At 49.7% G+C, this 19,286-nt stretch overlaps 2 protein-coding genes across 5 annotated transcripts; both read left to right on the top strand.

Moving 5' to 3' along the window:
• Nucleotides 1–5,141: 5,141 nt before the first annotated feature.
• LOC136535519 (uncharacterized) lies at nt 5,142–13,295 on the top strand. Its single transcript, XM_066527790.1, has 7 exons — nt 5,142–5,283; nt 5,753–6,100; nt 6,283–6,510; nt 6,591–6,945; nt 7,026–7,150; nt 7,274–7,409; nt 12,675–13,295. The coding sequence occupies exons 1-7, from the start codon at nt 5,177–5,179 to the stop codon at nt 12,912–12,914; spliced, it is 1,539 nt and encodes a 512-aa protein (XP_066383887.1). The 5' UTR covers nt 5,142–5,176; the 3' UTR covers nt 12,915–13,295.
• Nucleotides 13,296–13,739: 444 nt separating this feature from the next.
• Nucleotides 13,740–18,696, top strand: LOC136535517 (DNA (cytosine-5)-methyltransferase DRM2-like). Of its 4 annotated transcripts, none has more exons than XM_066527784.1 (8): nt 13,740–13,983; nt 14,308–14,448; nt 14,594–14,678; nt 14,775–14,821; nt 14,929–15,084; nt 16,119–16,218; nt 16,893–16,984; nt 17,084–18,693. In XM_066527784.1, the coding sequence occupies exons 1-8, from the start codon at nt 13,978–13,980 to the stop codon at nt 18,218–18,220; spliced, it is 1,764 nt and encodes a 587-aa protein (XP_066383881.1). In that variant the 5' UTR covers nt 13,740–13,977; the 3' UTR covers nt 18,221–18,693. The 4 variants fall into 4 exon arrangements, with proteins under 4 accessions (XP_066383881.1, XP_066383882.1, XP_066383880.1 ...); XM_066527785.1 differs by having other exon boundaries at nt 13,741–13,963; nt 17,084–18,689; XM_066527783.1 differs by lacking the exon at nt 13,740–13,983 and adding an exon at nt 14,068–14,112 and having other exon boundaries at nt 17,084–18,696.
• Nucleotides 18,697–19,286: the final 590 nt, after the last annotated feature.

Raw genomic sequence — 19,286 nt, 5'->3', positions numbered from 1 at the left:
GCGGTCTCGAGGAGGTCGCGGAGCTCTCCGCGGACCCGTCGCCCTTCGGTGGTGGAGGGCTCGGGCATCGCTCGGATCAGCATCGCAGCAGCTGCGACATTCTGGCTAGCGCGGTTAAAGATTGGGGGTGGCTCTCCGCCCTCGTTGTCGTTGATGCGGTGATGAACGTCGCGGGCCCGCCCTCGGGCTCCTCCGCCCTCACCGTGCCCTCGCTGCTCCTGCTCGAGAGTGTCCTGGAGCTGTTGCAGAAGGAGTCGGTCCTGTTCGACCTTGGCCTGAAGCTCGCGAAGCTGCTCCAGGTCTGGGCGACGATGCCCCCCGTGGACGAGATTCTCGTTCCGTGCTGCCGGGGCTGCGAGACGCGGAGGCGTGGCACCACCCGTCCCCGCCCGGGGCGGTGAACGAGTGCCTGTCCCTTCTTCCTCTTCGCCCACCGTTGGCATCCCGAGCCCGACGTGGAAGCACTCACGGGACGGATCGTAAGTCCCTTCGTCGTCGGAGTCGGAATAGCCGAGGCAGTAGTTGCTTGCGGCCAAGAATTGGCGTAAAGCCCCAGGGTTGTGGAGTTCGGAGAAATTCACCCCGGGCCACGCCTCGTCCTCGTCCGAGGGGTCGGAGTGGGTGCTCAGGTCGAGAGCGGAGCGCTGGCGGCGTTCCGAGGGGTGCTCGTGAGCAGCAGCGTAAGCGCAGGCGTAGGAGGTGGCGGCATTTCTCAACCCAAAGGGGTATGGGAACGGGGCCGTCTCCAGATTCTGCCCCGCCGGGGTCGGTTCTTCAGGGAGTGGCGGAGCGGAGTTAGATGACCGGGCATCGTCGTAAGCCCTCGGCGATTTTCCTTTGTCCAGGCTCAGGTCAGACAGGTCCCCAGTCAGGGACCCCGTACCAACAGCTGGTCGCAGGATATCGGCGGGGAGTGTCGTGCTGCCCCGGGCTCGCGTAGCGTCGGGGTGGCCTTGCTCGCGCCGTGCCCGGCGAGCGTGGCGAGAGCGGCCGCCCGGACGCCGCCTACGCCTGGGCTGCCGGGGCGCGACTTCGTCGTCGGACGGTGGGGTTCGAGGAGTGAGGAGCACCATGTCGTACTCATGCCCTAGAGACATGAACTCTAGGCTCCCGAACCAAACTATGGTACCGAGGCGCAATGGTCGTATGTGGTCTGCCATCCGGAGCTTGCTAGGATGACGAAGCTGACACGCAGAGACCCCTACCTGGCGCGCCAACTGTCGGTGTTTTGGAACCGGGGGTCCCTCAACCAACGAGTGAATTTGTACTGCGTGTCCCTAATCCCGGATGGTGATGCAAAGAGACACAAGGTTTATACTGGTTCGGGCAGTCGAGGCCCTACGTCCAGTCTGAGAGATTGATCTTGTATTCCTTGCACCGGAGTGCTCGTGGTAGGGGGTTACAAGCTGAGTGAGAGAGGGAGCTAGCCCCAGGTCTCGGCGAGGGTGGTGCGAACTGCTTGGGACGTTGCTCCCAAGCAGCGTGGAAGTGCGTGATTCTATCGGTGTGTTTTTCCTTTCGCCCCCCCCAGAAATGGCCCTAGCTACCTCCTTTTATAGTTACAAGGAGGAAGCGAGAGGTACATGAGAAGGCTACTATTTGCTGACGTATTCCGCTCCCTGAAGCAGTATGGCGTCGTGGGAGTTCCAATCGATGTCTAGTCGGTATGGTTTTCAAGGCTGACGACATGCCGCGCTCTTGTACTTTTGTTGACTTGGTGAAACGCCGAGGCCTGGTGGCTGCTGTAGTAGGCTGTGCCGAGACCTATCGTGCTGAGGCCGAGACCCACTGTGCTGAGGCCTGCTGTGCCGAGGCCTTTAGCGGGTGGCAATGTGAGGTCTGGGCGGCCATCGTCGATAGTTGATTTGGGCGGAACAGTGCGGAACATGCGTCTACAGGATACGGTGCCCTGTATCGTCAGTAAGGGATGGTAAAAAGGCGATTTGACCGTTGTCCTGTCGCGGCATGCTGCCGATCGTGGCTTTCGTAGTGAGGGCAGCTGGGTGCATTAATTGGATGCGATAGCCTGCCAGAGTGACTTTTGAGGTGGAGGTGACGAGATTGCGGGACGAGCCCAGCCTCGGGCGAGGCGGAGCATGGCCAGTTCGCCCGAGGCCCTACCGGGAGTCTCGGGCGAGGCGGAATCCGAGGCTCATCGGGGGTCTCGAGCGGGGCGGAGCGGTCGGTTCGCTGGCCCCGAGGTCACAGGAACCCGGTTCTGACTCCCCACGTCGTGTCCGTCCTTGGTGCAGGAGTTTAGGCAGCACAGTAGCCGGTAACCCTTGCACAGTCCCGTCGTGGATGGCAGGGTGCTGGCGTGACGGACGTCTGGTCTGCCACGTCGCTGCACTGCGCCGTCGTGTGATTTGTCGGAGTGGTTGGGCGCCTCGATGGGACGTGCGGAAGTGACATGCTGGTCGTACTCGGTCTTGTGCGTCGTGGGGCTCCAGTACGGCTTGATGCAGGACATGGCGGGCGACGTGCGGGTTGCCGTGTAATGACGCCGTAGGGGGCAGCGGCTATGCCGAGGCCGAGCCATCGCGGGGGGCTCGGTGGTCATGGACCCTCAGGCTGCCGAGCCCGTGAAGCAAACTGTCGAGGTTCTTGGGGGGAGTTATTGGCCTTGGGTACTGATTCCGAGGCTACAGTAGCCCAGATGTGGCTCCCCACGCTGCATTGTCCTCGGTGCAGGAGTTGGCAGCATAGTGAGGTATGGGCGTCACGGTGGTTAGTACAGTGGCGGGTAACCCCTGCCCAGTCCTGCCTCCTGTCCCATCGGCCATTCTGCTGTACTGTGCCGGGCGTGCGGCTGTTGTCAGGGGCAGCAGTTGGCAGAGTTGTCGTGACACGACGTTTTGCCAGAGGGACGGGAGAAGGAAGAGGTGGCGGAGCGCTGCCGAGCCCGCCTTGCGCGAGACAGAGGGTCGGTGGCCCGGCCGAGGCCTTTGACGGGGAATCGGCCGAGGCCCGTGGTGAGGGGCCTCGGGCGAAGCGGAGGGTCGGCCGAGGCTCGCGGCGATGGGGCCTCGGGCGAGTCGGACAATCGGCCGAGGCCAGCAGCGTTTAGCTGGTTTCGATCTTTACGAAGTCTAAGCGGTCGTTTTTTGGATCTTGCTTAGGGTACCCCTTCTCACGGTATCCGACAGCACTCCACGAGGGTTGGTATGAGATTTAATCGTGTCGTGTGGGTTTTATTGTCCCTAACCTTAGCATTGATTTGTAATCCTAAAAAGGTTTAGCATTTTGTGAGATTCACATGTGGTCAACTGGTCATAAACTAGAATCCTATTCACATGGCTTTTAAGTACAATTCATCTTAAAGCAGTCATAGTGTGGACAATGATGGTCCCCAATAAATTTGTTGTTCATAACCAGGTAGAAGCAACTAAATAGACCTGTGGGTTGATCCAGTGCCCCTTGATCATGATCCACTGAATAAATTCATGAACTGAATTTTGACAGATTGTGTATGAAACCAACGCTTTGCTCACTGAAGCATGAAAAGTAGACATCTCATTATCTCCATAACTGAAACACAAAGCCAAGGATCGGCTTGTCACTCCGTTTTGAAGAGGAAAGTTCTAAGTACGAACTATGTTTGGGTTTCCTGTCAGCATCTTATTATGAGTGAAATTTCCATGTCATCCTCTAATGCTAATGAACAATTTCACACCAGGGAACCAAATAATTGCAAACATCAGGCCTCAATCAATCCGCAAAGAAACTTCCACATTCAGAAATCCATGCACACACCGAAAGAAAAAAAATGAAGAAAGAACAAAGAAGATTCTATTCACCCTGGATCCATTTCTTGTTTAACATTTAGCATAATAGTAATGTACATAAGCCTACGATTTAAATAGCCTGGCAAACGAAATTGTTCTAGATTTATAGTCACGTTGTGTGTTGCTTGGCAGGTTCATAATTATGCACGTCCCGAAGCAACAACTGAGACACTATCACACTATACTACGCATCACCCATCGTTGGTCGATTGCTACTTGCTAGTCGACGGCGATGCACAGAGCCAAATCCTTTCGCGATCCCACGTACAACCTTGTCCAGCCGTCCAGGACCCAGTCCGAGGAGTCAAATCCGAGTCACTTGGCGTTGGCCTACACGATCTTTATTTTTATCTTTTGATTTTTGGTAAGCGTACATGATTCTTATTTCCATCCCAAGTGGCGAGGCAACTCGCAAGCACCGAGCAGCTACCCGCCTTTGACCCTTCACGGTGCACGGTCTGCGTTTCTTCTCACTCCGAAGGAGACTGATGTCAGAAAATTTTGACGCGGTATTCCCTCACGTTTCACACTGACGTGCCATGATGTGCCGCGTGAAGTACTGCCTCAGTCCCTAAATGTTGAGTCGCCATAGTTTACGTACCAATAATTTTAATTTAATTTATAAAAAATATATGTTATATTTTTATCTTTAAATAAATTTATTAAAAAACTAGATTTAAATATATATCAATGATACTAATTATATATTATAAATATTAATATTTTTTAATATATATTTAGTTAAAGTTATTTTTTAAGAAGCGAAAACGATATATATTTAGAACCCGAGAGTAGCGGAGTAGTAATACAGAATAGAGAACAGAAAATGCCTAACCATCTGGAAAACTCGAAAGCATTTATTGCGGACTCATCCGCAAACCTTTTTCTTCTGTCCGAACGGGCTGGATCGGCGACGTCATCCCGGACCCGCCAAGCAGTGTCTTGGCTAGGCACGTGAGGCCGTGCCGTGCGGTCGACGCGAAACGCTACCATTCCGTTACCCCCTCCACGTCACGGGAGCGCATCGCGGCCGCCCGTTCCAGATCGGATGGGCCGCGGCGCCATCCGACCCCGCGCGGCCCCACCTTCAGCGAGAGGCTCGCGCCGTGTCCCCGTTCCCAGCTCCGCCTCCCTTAAAACCCCACCGCTGTTCGCGTCCTCGTCCTCTCTCTCCTCTCATCTCCTCCTCTCCTCCGCCTAGGCGTTAACGCCGTCGCCAGCGCCTGCTGCGGCGAAGCTTCTGCCCTCCCAGGCGACGGGCTCTGGTTGTCGTCGGCCAGGTAAATCTGCCCGCTCCTTCTCCCTACCCCTCCTCACGGTGTGGATCTGGGCTGTCGACGGGTTTCAGATTCAGGGGGGTGTAAGATTGCTGAGATCCGTGGCGGTTTCTGATGGGTACGAGGACGGCGTCGATGTTTAGGGTCTGGATTCGTGCTTTATTTTTAGGGATGGTTGGTTTCACCCGGGGGATCGAGCGAGCAAAACCGATGCAACAGACGTGACGATGGTTTTGTCATGCTAAGAGTCAGCTAAAATTGTTTGCATCCGAGCTAATTGGATCTGAGCTAATAGACGGCATGTCGATCCATTCGTGCAGTTTGTTAGGTAGGCACGGAAATTATTATAGATATTTGCAGATCGTCTGTATCCTTCTCTAAGCTTGTGTGGCTTCAGACAAATCTTGATGCACATGACAAATCTTGTTTTGCTTTCTGAGCATTCTATTCGACTGAAAACTGAACTCATGTCCTATCTGTGCCTTCCCGAGAAGGAAATATCTGTATACAGAAGGTTGTTCTATACTAGACTGGATAGGCTCACATTTATGTTAAGGTCAAACTGGTGCATAGTAAACTTGTTAGCCATAATAAACTGTATGGTCATACTAATCATTGTCATTGGAGCATGCAAAACTTTGTCATTGTATTACGAAAAACTTTTACCAACTTCTTTTTTCCTGATTACAGGAAGATGGCTGGCGGCTTCAGGGTACTGCATCTGGTCAGGCCCTTTCTGGCTTTCTTGCCAGAGGTGCAGAGTGCGGATAGGAAAATACCATTCAGAGAAAAAGTTATCTACACCGTTATTTCTCTCTTCATTTTCCTGGTGTGCAGCCAGCTCCCACTCTATGGCATTCATTCGACTACTGGGGCTGATCCTTTCTACTGGATGCGTGTTATCCTCGCATCAAACCGTGGCACTGTGATGGAGTTGGGTATTACTCCAATTGTGACCTCTGGGATGGTAATGCAACTTCTTGTCGGATCGAAGATCATTGAAGTTGACAACAGTGTGAGAGAGGATCGTGCTCTGCTGTAAGTGTCGTCTTACTAAAAATGATGTAACCTTCAATTTCTCACATTTCTCACAATTCTAATTGTTGTTGGTTATTTCGTCCATAGTCTTTCTGTAGCATTTCTCTATCATAGTCTGCCAAAGTAGATTATAAACCTTCTAATTTGTATTTATTATATATATTTCTTTATTTATTACTCAGGAATGGTGCACAAAAGTTGCTTGGTATCCTGATCGCTATTGGGGAAGCAGTGGCATATGTCCTGTCTGGAATGTATGGCAGTGTAAGCCAACTTGGAACAGGGAATGCTATTCTCATTATACTTCAGCTTTTCTTTGCTGGCATCATTGTCATCTGTCTGGATGAACTTCTCCAGAAAGGTTATGGTTTGGGATCTGGCATTTCTCTGTTCATTGCTACTAATATCTGGTAAGCACATTGAACTTAATCCTTTTATTGATGTGCTGTTCTGTTGCACTTAAGCTTATAATATGACTGCTTTCTTGTAGTGAGAATATCATCTGGAAGGCATTTAGCCCCACAACCATCAACAGTGGCCGTGGTGCTGAATTTGAAGGGGCTGTCATTGCACTGTTCCATCTGTTGATTACGAGAACTGATAAAGTCCGTGCTCTTCGTGAGGCTTTCTACCGCCAGAACCTTCCAAATGTGACCAATTTGCTTGCCACTGTCTTGGTCTTCCTCATAGTCATCTATTTCCAAGGCTTCCGTGTTGTGCTTCCAGTGAGATCAAAGAATGCTCGTGGGCAGCAAGGATCATATCCAATTAAGCTGTTCTACACTTCAAACATGCCCATCATTCTGCACTCTGCACTGATTACCAACCTCTATTTCATATCCCAGGTACACATCTCATTTCCAATGCTGTAGTAAGTTATATCTTTTGTATGTGTAAGTGCTAATGTATTTTATTGCTATCACAGCTTCTCTACAGGAAGTACAGTGGAAATTTCCTTGTTAACCTTCTTGGGAAGTGGAAGGAGTCTGAGTACTCTGGCCATTCTGTTCCTGTTGGTGGTCTTGCTTACTATGTAACTGCCCCATCAAGGTGAAAATCAGTTCCTTCAATGGGGAGGCCTTTTTGTCATGATGATCGTTTTTGTTGTTTTTGTTATTCCAGAAATAATTGATCGTTCTTTTGACTAACAATAGCACATTGGAAACAATGCAGTTTGGCTGATGTCCTTGCAAATCCATTCCATGCACTGTTTTATGTGGTCTTCATGCTGTCAGCTTGCGCTCTGTTCTCAAAGACGTGGATTGAAGTTTCTGGTTCATCAGCAAAGGATGTTGCTAAGCAGCTCAAGGTACAAACAATTATACACATATTTTTATGTAAAATTTCATCTGCCAGGCTGAGGTAGTTTTATCATAAATTGTTGTCTATATTCAAAGCATTATATGATTGATAAATTTAGATGCCAGTATGAGTACACTAATAGCATCACTACGAACAACACATTAACATTTGATGTCTCAGTGTCAGATCTTTGCGTGTTTTGTATATGATACCTGTTAGGAAATAGAATATCCCCTGCTAATTATGGATATCATAGACATAATTAGCAGCTGTAAATCAGGGATCAGTTGCTATAGTTAGCTGATGTAAATCAGGGAGATTACCCCCTGCCTTGTAAAGCAAGGCCAGCCGGCCATATAATAGAAGGCGCCCCCCTCACATTGAGGTGTGGCCAATTGCCCCAAACCCTATTCTTCTACATGGTATCAGAGAACCAGGCCTTGATCTGATTTCCCACCTCCCACGCCGCCCCTCCTCCTTCTCTTCCCATGGGAACTGCCTCAGACCTCACCTCTGCCACCAGCGGCACCCTAGGGGCTACTTCTGCCCCGACCATCTGCCCCTTTGCCACTATCAATGTCAAGCTGCACGTCCCCATGGTCCTCGAGTTGAAGCCCTCCAACTTCACCAAGTGGTCGATGGCTTTCCGCGCCATGTGCGGGAAGTTTGGCCTACTGCAACACCTCGACGCTGCCTCCCCTGCGCGCCCCACCGACGAAGCATGGCAGCAGGCTGACTTCTGCGTCCGCGGATGGATGTACAGCACCGCCTCCGACTCAGTCCTCAACCTCGCCATGACCAACACTCAGCAGACGGCATGCGCGCTGTGGCAGGCCATCGACGACGTGTTCCAGGCGAACAAAGCGCCTCGTGCCATCTTCCTCAATCACGAGTTCCACTCGATGATTCAAGGGGACTCCTCCATCGACGACTACTGCGTCCGCATGAAGGCGAAGGCCGACGAACTGCGTGACGTTGGCCAGACCGTCCTCGAGAGCACCCTCGTCCTCAACCTTCTGCGCGGCCTCAACGAGGTCTACTCTACGGTCGCCGACAACATCGCCGGGCAACAGCCCCTCACCTTCTCCTCCGCTCGCCATCAGCTTCTCCTCAAGGAACTGCGGCTGCAGAATGACGAGAAGGTACGTGCTGCCTCGGCGCTCTTCACTGCTGCCTCCTTTCCTGCTGCTGGCCAGCAGCAGCAGCAGCAGGACAACCGGCGCCCCAACAGCAAGAAGGGCGGCCAGCAGCCCTCCACCTCTGGCGGCCACAACCCCAACCGGCGCCTACCCTGGGGCTTTAACCCCTGGACCGGCGAACGCGTGGCTCTTGGTGAGCGGGTCACCCCTCCTGGACAACGCCGCCATAGTGGCTTCGGCGGGTCTGGTGGCCCCAACGCCCAGTCTGGGCGCCAGCAGGGCCTCCTCGGGCCTGCTCCCCAGGCACACACAGCCTTCGCTCCTGCGGCAACCTCCGGCAACTCCAGCAGCTCCACCTGGGATGCAGCCGGCCTCATCGTCACCCTACAGGCCATGAACATGCAGGGCACCTCACCCTGGGTCGTCGATTCCGGCGCCTCAACACATATGACGTCCTCGGATGGTATGATTACCCAGCACCTACCCCCTTCCATCTCCTCAATAACAGTAGGTAATGGCACTACCATTCCAGTCACGTCTAGAGGTCACTCCGTCCTACCCACTCCCACATCTAATTTTATTCTTAAAAATATTCTTGTCGCACCATCTATAGTTCGTAACCTGCTCTCTGTTCGTCAATTCACTCGCGACAATAGCTGTTCATTTGAATTTGACGCTCATGGTTTTTCTATCAAGGATCTCCGAACGGGACGCGTGACTCTCCGCTGTAACAGCGACGGGGACCTCTACACCATGCCCGTCTCCACCCCTGTCGCCCTCTTGGCTGCTTCGTCGACCCTATGGCATCAACGTCTCGGTCATCCATCACCTGCTGCCTTAGCGCACCTTAATAAAATTCATGCTGTTGCCTGTAAAACAGTAGATCGCTCCCTCTGCCATTCATGTCAGTTAGGCAAGCACACACGTCTACCTTTCAGTTCTTCGCATTCCACAACTCATGCGCCCTTTGAACTCGTTCACTGTGACGTATGGACATCACCTATCAACAGTCTGTCTGGTTTTTCCTACTATTTGGTGTGTCTGGATGATTACAGTCATTTTTGTTGGGTTTTTCCTCTCCGCAAAAAGTCCGATGTTCACCAACATTTAGTTGAGCTCGCTGCCCTCGCCCAAACTCAGTTCAGCCTACCTATCAAATGTGTTCAGGCTGATAATGGCACTGAATTCCTTAACACCACCACCACCCAATTCCTTGCCGCTCGCGGCACTGACCTCCGCCTCTCCTGCCCCTACACATCCCCCCCAAAACGGCAAGGCCGAACGTATAATCCGCACCCTCAATAATTCCGTTCGCACCATGCTCCTCCATGCCTCCCTGCCACCCACCTACTGGGCCGAGGCCCTCCTGACAGCATGCTACCTACTTAACCGACGTCCATCCTCTTCCATCCAGCATGCCGTTCCCTTCACTCGCCTGCATAAACAGCCACCCACCTACAACCATATGCGTGTCTTTGGGTGCCTCTGTTACCCAAATCTGCAGGCCACTTCCAAACACAAGCTCGCACCTCGCTCCGCGGCATGCGTCTTCCTTGGATATCCACCCTCTCACAAAGGGTACCGCTGCCTCGACCTCTCGACCCGTCGCATAATCATCTCCCGTCATGTCATCTTCGACGAGTCAACGTTTCCCTTTACAGCAACCCCAGCCGCCCCATCCCCCACCTCCCTAGATTTCCTCTTAGACGACGATATGGTTTCGGTGCCCTGTCCTACTGTTATTGCAGGTGGAACTCCTCCCTCGACGCCCGTGGTCGCTCCATCCATCTCGGATGTCGAGCAGCCGCACACCGACGCCGCACCTACATCAACAGCAGCCGGATCAGCTTCTCCGGCACCGGGCGGGCGCCCTCCTGTGGTTCCCTTTCCACGGGTCTACGTCCGACGCCCCCGCGCGGCGTCCGCCCCTGCCCCGTCACCGGCTGCCCCGGCGCCTCCAGTTGCGCCGGCACCGCCTCCGGTTGCACCGGCGCCACCCGCGCCTTCGACAACACCGCCACCTCCGCCGCGGGTCACGCGCACCATGACTGGTGTCATCCCTCGCGTCAGCTATGAAGGGCTGACGGCCACATCATCCTCGACCTCGCCTCTCCCGACGAACTATCGCAGCGCGTTGGCCGATGCCAACTGGCGCGCAGCGATGACGGATGAGTACCAGGCTCTTGTCAACAACAACACCTGGCAACTCGTCCCGCGTCCCCCCGGTGCCAACATCGTGACGGGAAAATGGCTCTTCCGACACAAGTTCCACGCCGATGGATCTCTTGCCCGCCACAAAGCTCGCTGGGTGGTCCGCGGTTTCTCTCAGCGCGAGGGCATCGACTACGACGAGACCTTCAGCCCGGTGGTCAAACCGGCCACCATTCGGACCGTCCTCAGCATCGCCGCATCTCGCGCCTGGCCGATCCACCAGTTGGACGTGAAGAATGCTTTCCTTCACGGTCATCTCGAGGAGACTGTCTACTGCCAGCAGCCACCAGGCTTCGTCGACCCTGGCGCCCCCGACAGCGTCTGCCTCCTGCAGAAGTCCTTGTACGGACTGAAGCAGGCTCCGCGGGCCTGGCACCAGCGCTTCTCCACCTTCGTCCGGCAGCTCGGCTTTGTCGCCTCCGCCTCCGACGCGTCCCTCTTTGTTCTCCAAGAGGGGACGCACCTCGCCTACCTACTGCTGTACGTCGACGACATCGTCCTCACCGCCTCATCCACAGCTCTCCTTCAGTGCATCACGGCCCAGCTGAGCTCTGAATTCGCCATGACGGATCTTGGCAAGCTTCATCACTTCCTCGGCATCGCCGTCACACGCTCCTCCGACGGCCTATTCCTGTCTCAGCGCCAGTACGCCGTCGATCTCCTTCAGCGTGCGGGCATGGCTGAGTGTCATCCTACGGCGACACCTGTTGACACTCAGGCCAAGCTCTCCGCACATAACGGGGACCTACTGTCAGAGAAGGACGCCTCCGAGTATAGGAGCCTGGCTGGGGCGCTCCAGTACTACACTCTGACTCGTCCTGACCTGGCTTATGCCGTCCAGCAGGTGTGTCTCTTCATGCACGCTCCCCGAGAGCCGCACCGTGCGCTGATCAAACGCATCCTGCGCTATGTGAAGGGCACCCTCTCCTCGGGTCTACACATCGGCGCCGGGCCCGTTGACAAGCTGACGGCTTACTCCGACGCCGACTGGGCAGGCTGTCCTGACTCCCGACGCTCTACCTCCGGCTACTGTGTATACCTCGGTGACACTCTGGTCTCCTGGTCCTCCAAACGCCAAACCACAGTGTCACGTTCCAGCGCCGAGGCGGAGTATCGTGCTGTGGCCCATGTGGTGGCCGAATGCTGTTGGCTCCGACAGCTCCTCCAGGAGCTCCACCTACAGCTACCCTCTGCCACTGTTGTCTTCTGTGACAATGTCAGCGCCATCTACATGACGGCCAATCCCGTCCACCACAAGCGAACGAAGCACATCGAGATCGACATACACTTCGTCCGCGAGAAGGTGGCCCTTGGTGCGATTCGGGTACTCCATGTGCCCTCTTCTCATCAGTTCGCCGACATCATGACTAAAGGGCTTCCGACGGCATTGTTTCTAGACTTTCGATCCAGTCTTTGCGTCCGGGAGCCTCCCGCTGCGACTGCGGGCGGGTGTTAGGAAATAGAATATCCCCTGCTAATTATGGATATCATAGACATAATTAGCAGCTGTAAATCAGGGATCAGTTGCTATAGTTAGCTGATGTAAATCAGGGAGATTACCCCCTGCCTTGTAAAGCAAGGCCAGCCGGCCATATAATAGAAGGCGCCCCCCTCACATTGAGGTGTGGCCAATTGCCCCAAACCCTATTCTTCTACAATACCGTACTACATTTTCTGGTTCTTGAATCAGTGTACTATTATGAAACCTGAGATGGAACATGTTCTTGGTTGAGAGGAACACACATAATCTTTCTAATGGGATATGGTATATCTTAATGAATTTCCACATGCCTATCAGTTGAAGATTTGGTGTGGAGCAGTTTACTTAATGCGTTGAGCTACTGTTTATATTTGCCTCTCTTATATGCAAACTCACTACTCCAACAATTACCTGTAATCTTCGGACACTGGATATTCTACAGGAACAACAAATGGTGATGCCAGGCCATCGTGAGTCAAACTTGCAGAAGGAACTGAACCGTTACATCCCCACTGCTGCTGCATTTGGTGGAGTATGCATTGGTGCATTGACTGTCCTGGCTGATTTCATGGGTGCGATTGGTTCAGGAACTGGTATTCTGCTCGCTGTGACAATCATATACCAATACTTTGAAACCTTCGAGAAGGAAAGGGCGACGGAGCTTGGTTTCTTTGGTTTTTGATTAGTAGCTGTGGAACCTTGACTTGGCTATAGCTGAATTTTCTTGTAAGTCGCTGTAGTGCTTAGCCAGTTGTAACTTAAAAGAGTTCTGTTTAGGTTGCCTTCTTGCGGCCACAATCATGTAGCAGAATCTGCGTGTGTTTCAGTGTGGGGGGTATGTGCATCTGTCCAAAGAAGCGTGCTCATCCATCCACAATCAGTCATCTGCAGTCTACAGATTGCTAATAGGTTACCCTGGCAACTGGATGTTGTGATCAATTTCAGTTACTTTTGAACTGAGCATGCTCTTATTTTCACTTCATGTTTCGGTCTGTTATTACTAATTTCTCAGAACTATAGATGCTCACAGGCGCTTTATTTCAATGTCTCTATTTTATGATGAGACATGATTATCTCTGATTGCTTGTTTGGTAATCCTGTTGCTGAAACAATGGGCAAAGAAGGGGTATTTTTGTTACATTGCCTGCGGCATTTATGTTAACAGTATGCATATATATTTTTCTAGAGTTCCAAACCCTGGTCCACCTGAATTCCATTGTGATCAGAATGTGCAAGCTAGAACGTTGTTGAAGCAAACATATAGGTAGTGGTAGCTTAATCACTAAATCAAAGAAGCCAAAGGCATCGAAAGAACATAAGGTTTCGAGAATAACTCTGTTGTTAATTTGGCCGGCCTCTGGGGCAACGTTCGTTCCAGCAGCACGTCTTTTCTCACTCCTTCCACCTCATTGAGACCTGTGCTATAATTGTAACAGTAAAAAAGAGACGTGGTAAGTGCACTTGTTCCAGGCTCCTCCATACGACCGCCGCGTCCCTCCCCTCCCTACACAGCAGTCAGTCAATACCCCTCACAGCCTCACTGACGGACAAACTTGCCCGAGAGCAATGCGGCCCGGCGACGTGCCTACAGGCGGCTACTATGGCGGGGGAGTAGCAACAGTGTACTGTGTCCCGTAGGTTTCTAGCGGCGGAGGCGAGGAGACAAGCCCTGCGCCGTCGGTCGCCGTCGCGGCCTCCTCCTCCCGTCCTCCGCCTTCTCAACAGGCCGAGGTAAAGCTTCCAGAATGGCGGTAAGCTTCCTGCCTTTCTCTATTGTATTTAAAATAGGTCTCTTTTCTCTTTCCTTCGAGAATGGCGTAGCAAGATTGTATCTTTTGTCTTCAATGGGGCTTCAGATTTGTACTTGTGATTTTTGCAAGGTTGTCGCTGCGTGGCAGTAGTTCTTGTTCTCTCCATTTGCGTTTTGTTTCTTGGCACTAAAAACTTTAGATCCGTGTGCCGGATCAGAGTTACATATGGTTTTAGCTTTCGGATGGGGTACTCACATTACTATTGGTTTTGTTCCAATTGTTACCTGAGGTATACCTGAAGCGTGATGAACTCTTGTCTCACAGGACGGGGTCGGTGGCAGCGACGACGGAGACAAGTCCGTGTGGGACAGTGAAGGCGAGGTGGCGAGGAGCCTCGACGGCGCTGTCTCGCCAATTGCGACCTCGAGGAACAAGCTAAAAGGTGCTCCTGGCCCGTCCATGCTGGTAAGGCAGCTAAGTGATAGGTACCCACGCGAACGCGTAGCTGACTCACTACATTGATTATTCGTTGTTGTTCGTCTCATGTTAGTATTTACCTTGTTGTGCTTATGACCCAAATGTGGTATCTGCTTGTGGAATTGTGTGGAAGCATGGTGATGGAAAGGTCAATGGAGCAGGGCCATCTGCCTCTTTGGTGGAGGACTTCGTAGGGATGGGTCTCATTAGGGAGAATGGTATGTAGTAACCGATTTCATTCCCCTCCTGTTTTTTTAGGCTGCGACTGTTTTTTAATTTTTCATACTTATTTTGACTACTGATTTTGTTTTCAGGAGATGGTGGTGCAGAGTCATTACTAGAGCTTCTTCTGGCCTACAAGGTACTCTCACCAGTTTGCCTCCTTTTATTGATCATTCGTTTTGATCCTCTTATTGGATGGTGAGAAAGATATATTCTATTTCGCAAAAGTGATATTGTGAAATGCAGGCGATAGGCAATGACCCTTCATTGGATAACTCCTCTGCTTCTGTTTGTGGCCCCCGGACCATTTGTGATGACAAAGACGTTCTTGCGATTTGGGATGCACATGATGCTAGTACGAGCAGCGACAGGGATCATATATCTGATGATTCTGGTGATGAGGTACTTTCAAGCTTGACTACAGAAACTTTCACTGTACTTGAGGATTCAATTAATTTACCTGATCCCTTGTAAATTAGTTTTGTACTTGTTTCATGGTAACCATGCCCTGCATTTTCGGTACTGCACAAATAGATTACTTGGGCCCAAATTGTAGGGTCATGTATCGCTTCCATTCCCCTTTATTTTTTTCTTCAAAGAAACAGGTAGTCCCTACATGGATATATAGCTGTAACAGAAATTGGATGTGCTTTATTTCCCGTTTTTCTTTTTCCTTCTTATTTTGAGGGTCTGTTGTTTTGGGCAAACTTTCATATTTCTATATGATTATTAAGCTTGCTAATCCAGGTATTGATTCCATGCCTCTTTCATCTTGAACTTTAGTTTTTACCTATGATAATTGTATGGTGCAGTCTGCAACGGCATTCATAGTTCTATCTACCAACGAATTTGTCTTGTATTATCCAATGTTTTACTTTGCTATTTTTCTATTGAATATATTATGTATACAAGCAGGTTACAACTAGGTTGGAGTTGTAATTGATGGTTAGGGATAGAGTTTGGGTTGTGCTATAAATATAAGGGCATCACTATTGTGATATGGATAGAGTTTGGTGGCCGGTGTGGGCGGCAGTGGCGGTGGCAGTTTTACTGCCTTCATGCAGTCTGCTGCGAGTGGCTGCAGTGGGATGAGCATCCATAGTCATCTCCCTAGTGATGTAGGCCTCTTTGGCTGAACATAGTCAACAAATATTGCGCCTTGACATCATTCTCTTATGTGGTTCTTGAGATAAGAGCATGGTGTTTGTACTTTATGTGCTTCCGTGCTCATCAATTTGAGGCTGTTGACGTGTTGATATTATTAATTGTTTTTTAAAGGCTTGTGTATCTAGAGTTGCATGCAGCTAACCGGTTGAATTAAACAAATTGATACCTAGGTACTAAAATTTTGTATTTCCTAGTTATAGTAGCCCTCGGTTCCATCTATTTGTATAATCTCAGTGCTTTCTAATATGGTTTCCTGTGCTTTTATGCAGGATTTCCTACAAGGCTTGTCACAGAAGGACGAAAAAATTGAGTCCTTAGTGAGAATGGGCTTTCCTAAAGATGAAGCAGAAATGGCTATTGTCAGATGTGGTATGCTCTCTATTGAAGTCTCTACAAATGTCTTTTTGGTCATGAGTAGCTATTAGTTCCTTTTGGTTGTTTATACAGGCAATGGTGTGGTATTTTACATTTTAATCACCTTATTTCACCCACCTCGTTATGCATCTTTGCTTACAGTACCCAGTTATATATACTCCTCAGCAAAATAAGTTAGTTTTGTAGAAACTTTGTTTTCAAGGTTAAGTTCCAGATTAGTGGCCTATGTTCTTTTATAGATCAATCAGTTGGCTAACAGCACTGCTATGTTTAATGTGACTATCGAGTTCTTTTATTTAGCTTTTCTAGCCTTCTGAGAACTTTCCTCAAGTGCTTAAGCATTAAACCAGTGACTTGAATGTATTTTCTTCAAGTGAGATAACCTGATCCAGTGGCCTTTTGCCAAGCTTGATTTATTGTTTGCATAAAGTCAGGGGTTGTAGGACTAATTTTTTGAGTCTGAGAGAGCACTAAGGGTATCAGTCACTCACTTGCTATCAAATAAAAATATTTTTTGTTTCCTGTGAGCAGACATATCTCTTGCAGACTTGTACTGTCTTATTTCTGAGTTACATCTACCTTCAGAATTTGTTCCGTAACTTTCTAGTTAGACACACTCCAAATGCCTTAATTCACTGATTCTTTCTACTTTGGTTTAAAACTACAAGGGCAGGATGCACCTATGTCTGTTTTGGTTGATTTAATCTATAGTTCAGAAGCTTCAGAAGATGGTTACTATGGCAATTTCTCTGACCATGAGGTAAGTGTTAGTATATATGTCTATTTCGGTTAGCAAAAAAATGTTTGGTTCCTTAAATTGGATGGACGGAAACTAGAACTGTGTTTTGTAATTCTACAGGATGATTCTTTTGGAGGAAGAAAGGAAAAGAGAAAGAGATCTGAAGATGCAGAACAAGGTAGTAGAGAACCCTTAGATGGTAGCCATGATGAGCCGATGCCTCTACCAAACCCAATGGTTGGGTTTAACCTGCCAAATGTGAGCTTAAAATCAGTGGACAGATCTCTATCCTCAAAGGCTATTGGGCCACCTTTCTTCTACTATGAGAATGTAGCCATTGCTCCAAAGGGTGTCTGGACGACGATATCACGGTTCTTATATGACATCCAACCTGAGTTTGTGGATTCAAGGTTCGTATGTGCTGCTGCTAGGAAAAGAGGTTACATACATAACTTGCCAATTGAGAACAGATCACCTCTCCTTCCCTTACCCCCAAAGACAATATTTGAGGCCTTCCCCCATACTAAAAAGTGGTGGCCCTCATGGGACCCTAGAAAACAGTTCAACTGCCTCCTGACCAATATGGCTAAACCTAAGTTGACAGAACAGATTCACCATGCTCTTGCAAAATGTAAAGATCCACCACCTCGACGTGTTCAGAAGTATGTCTTGGAAACATGCAGGACGGCGAACTTGGTATGGGTTGGTCTGAACAAGGTTGCTCATCTAGAGCCTGATGAGATGGAATTCCTGCTTGGTTTCCCTAAAGACCACACCAGGGGGATTGGCAGGACTGAGAGGTTCAAGTCTTTGGGCAATTCATTCCATGTCGACACCGTCGCATACCATCTCTCAGCACTTCGGGACATGTTTCCACATGGCATGCATGTCCTTTCCTTGTTCTCTGGCATTGGAGGAGCAGAGGTAGCTCTCTACAGGCTCGGCATACGCATGAAGACAGTCGTTTCGGTGGAGATATCTGAGGTGAACAGGTTCGTCTTGAGGACTTGGTGGAATCAGACCCAAACAGGCACTTTGATTGAGATCGCCGATGTTCAGAGCCTGACTACCGAGAGGCTCGAGTCATGCATCAGGAGGATTGGTGGTTTTGACCTAGTGATTGGGGGCAGCCCCTGCAACAATCTTGCTGGGCGCAATCGATTCCACCGTGATGGCTTGGAGGGCGAGCAGTCGTCCCTCTTCTACCACTATTACAGGATCTTGGACACGGTGAAGTCCATCATGGGCAGAATGTAGAAGATTATTGCAGCCTACCATGGAACTGAACTGATTTTCTTTTTCTCGAACACCATGGAACTGAACTGATATGCCCCTACTGCTGAATTTTGTGGGGGTATGCATTGGAGCAATGACTGCCCTAGCTGCTGATTTCATGGGAGCACCTGGTTCGGCGACTGGTATTACCATCAGTAGCGGCAGAAGAGTGCCTTGGCTGTGGCTGAATCTTCTGCCAGTCACAATACTTTATTTCGTTTGATTATATCCATGCCCTTTGACTGGCAGTGCTTGAGCTGTTATTTGTGATAATCTGTCCAGCAAGTTCTGGTTGAGTTGTCAATTGAGAAACTTTGAGCTGCTATTAAAATGGACACGGGAAGTTTTTTCTTTTCACGAAACAGCCTTTTCATTGTTTTAGTTGCAGAAAACTTTGTTTCTTGGCTGACAACGATTAATCTGGTTTTATGCGCATACTGTAATTTTCAGCAAATAGTTTTGTTTTCAGCAAATGTTTTTTTTTCCTGTGTGCTGCTGGTTTTGTTTTGCTTTGTTTTTTTCCCGTGTGCTGCTGGTTATAGCATAAGAGAAATTATATGTCGGGGTATATAAGTTTAGAGACTATGTCTAGTTAATCCGCATCTTATATATTTTATATTTTTGAAACGGAGGATATTCTCCTCCTCTCCTCTCCTCTCCACTCGCTGACGAGCTTTCCTTACTCTTTGGTGTCTTTTGAAATTGAAGAAAAAAAAAACCTTAGGAATTTTAAACGATCCATTTTCTATAGTAAAATTTCTATGAGGACTTTCGAAACAAGGGAACGCTTTTCAACAATTCATTTGAAAATTTTGTGGATTAGGTAATTCTGAAGGAATTTTGGAGGAAATTAAAGTTTCCTTTAGACGCGGGAATTTCATATGTTTTAAGCCCTCGTGTGTTAATGGGCTAATATCTGTGAAATTTATATGTTCTAGAAGGAACCCAAACAAGATCTCCAACTTTATTGTTTTGTTTTGTGTGTTCTTTCTTCATTGTTTCCAAAGACATTTTAAAGTTTTATTTGTTTTATTTAAGATCTTATGGA

Source organism: Miscanthus floridulus, chromosome 2 (assembly GCF_019320115.1).
Source record: "Miscanthus floridulus cultivar M001 chromosome 2, ASM1932011v1, whole genome shotgun sequence".
Taxonomy (NCBI): domain Eukaryota; kingdom Viridiplantae; phylum Streptophyta; class Magnoliopsida; order Poales; family Poaceae; genus Miscanthus; species Miscanthus floridulus.
Note: the sequence above shows the minus strand (reverse complement) of the source record. Positions and strands in the feature narration are given on the sequence as shown.

What these genes read in the sequence shown, in the direction of transcription:
- LOC136535519 (XM_066527790.1), top strand. Translation starts at nt 5,177, where the DNA reads ATGGGTACGAGGACGGCGTCGATGTTTAGGGTCTGGATTCGTGCTTTA. An exon ending in GCAAAACCGATGCAACAGAC is followed by an intron (nt 5,284 to 5,752) that starts GTGACGATGGTT and finishes TCCTGATTACAG; the next exon opens with GAAGATGGCTGGCGGCTTCA. An exon ending in ACCTCTATTTCATATCCCAG is followed by an intron (nt 6,946 to 7,025) that starts GTACACATCTCA and finishes TTGCTATCACAG; the next exon opens with CTTCTCTACAGGAAGTACAG.
- LOC136535517 (XM_066527783.1), top strand. Translation starts at nt 14,077, where the DNA reads ATGGGGCTTCAGATTTGTACTTGTGATTTTTGCAAG. An exon ending in GGGTCTCATTAGGGAGAATG is followed by an intron (nt 14,679 to 14,774) that starts GTATGTAGTAAC and finishes TTTTGTTTTCAG; the next exon opens with GAGATGGTGGTGCAGAGTCA. An exon ending in AGCTTCTTCTGGCCTACAAG is followed by an intron (nt 14,822 to 14,928) that starts GTACTCTCACCA and finishes TGTGAAATGCAG; the next exon opens with GCGATAGGCAATGACCCTTC.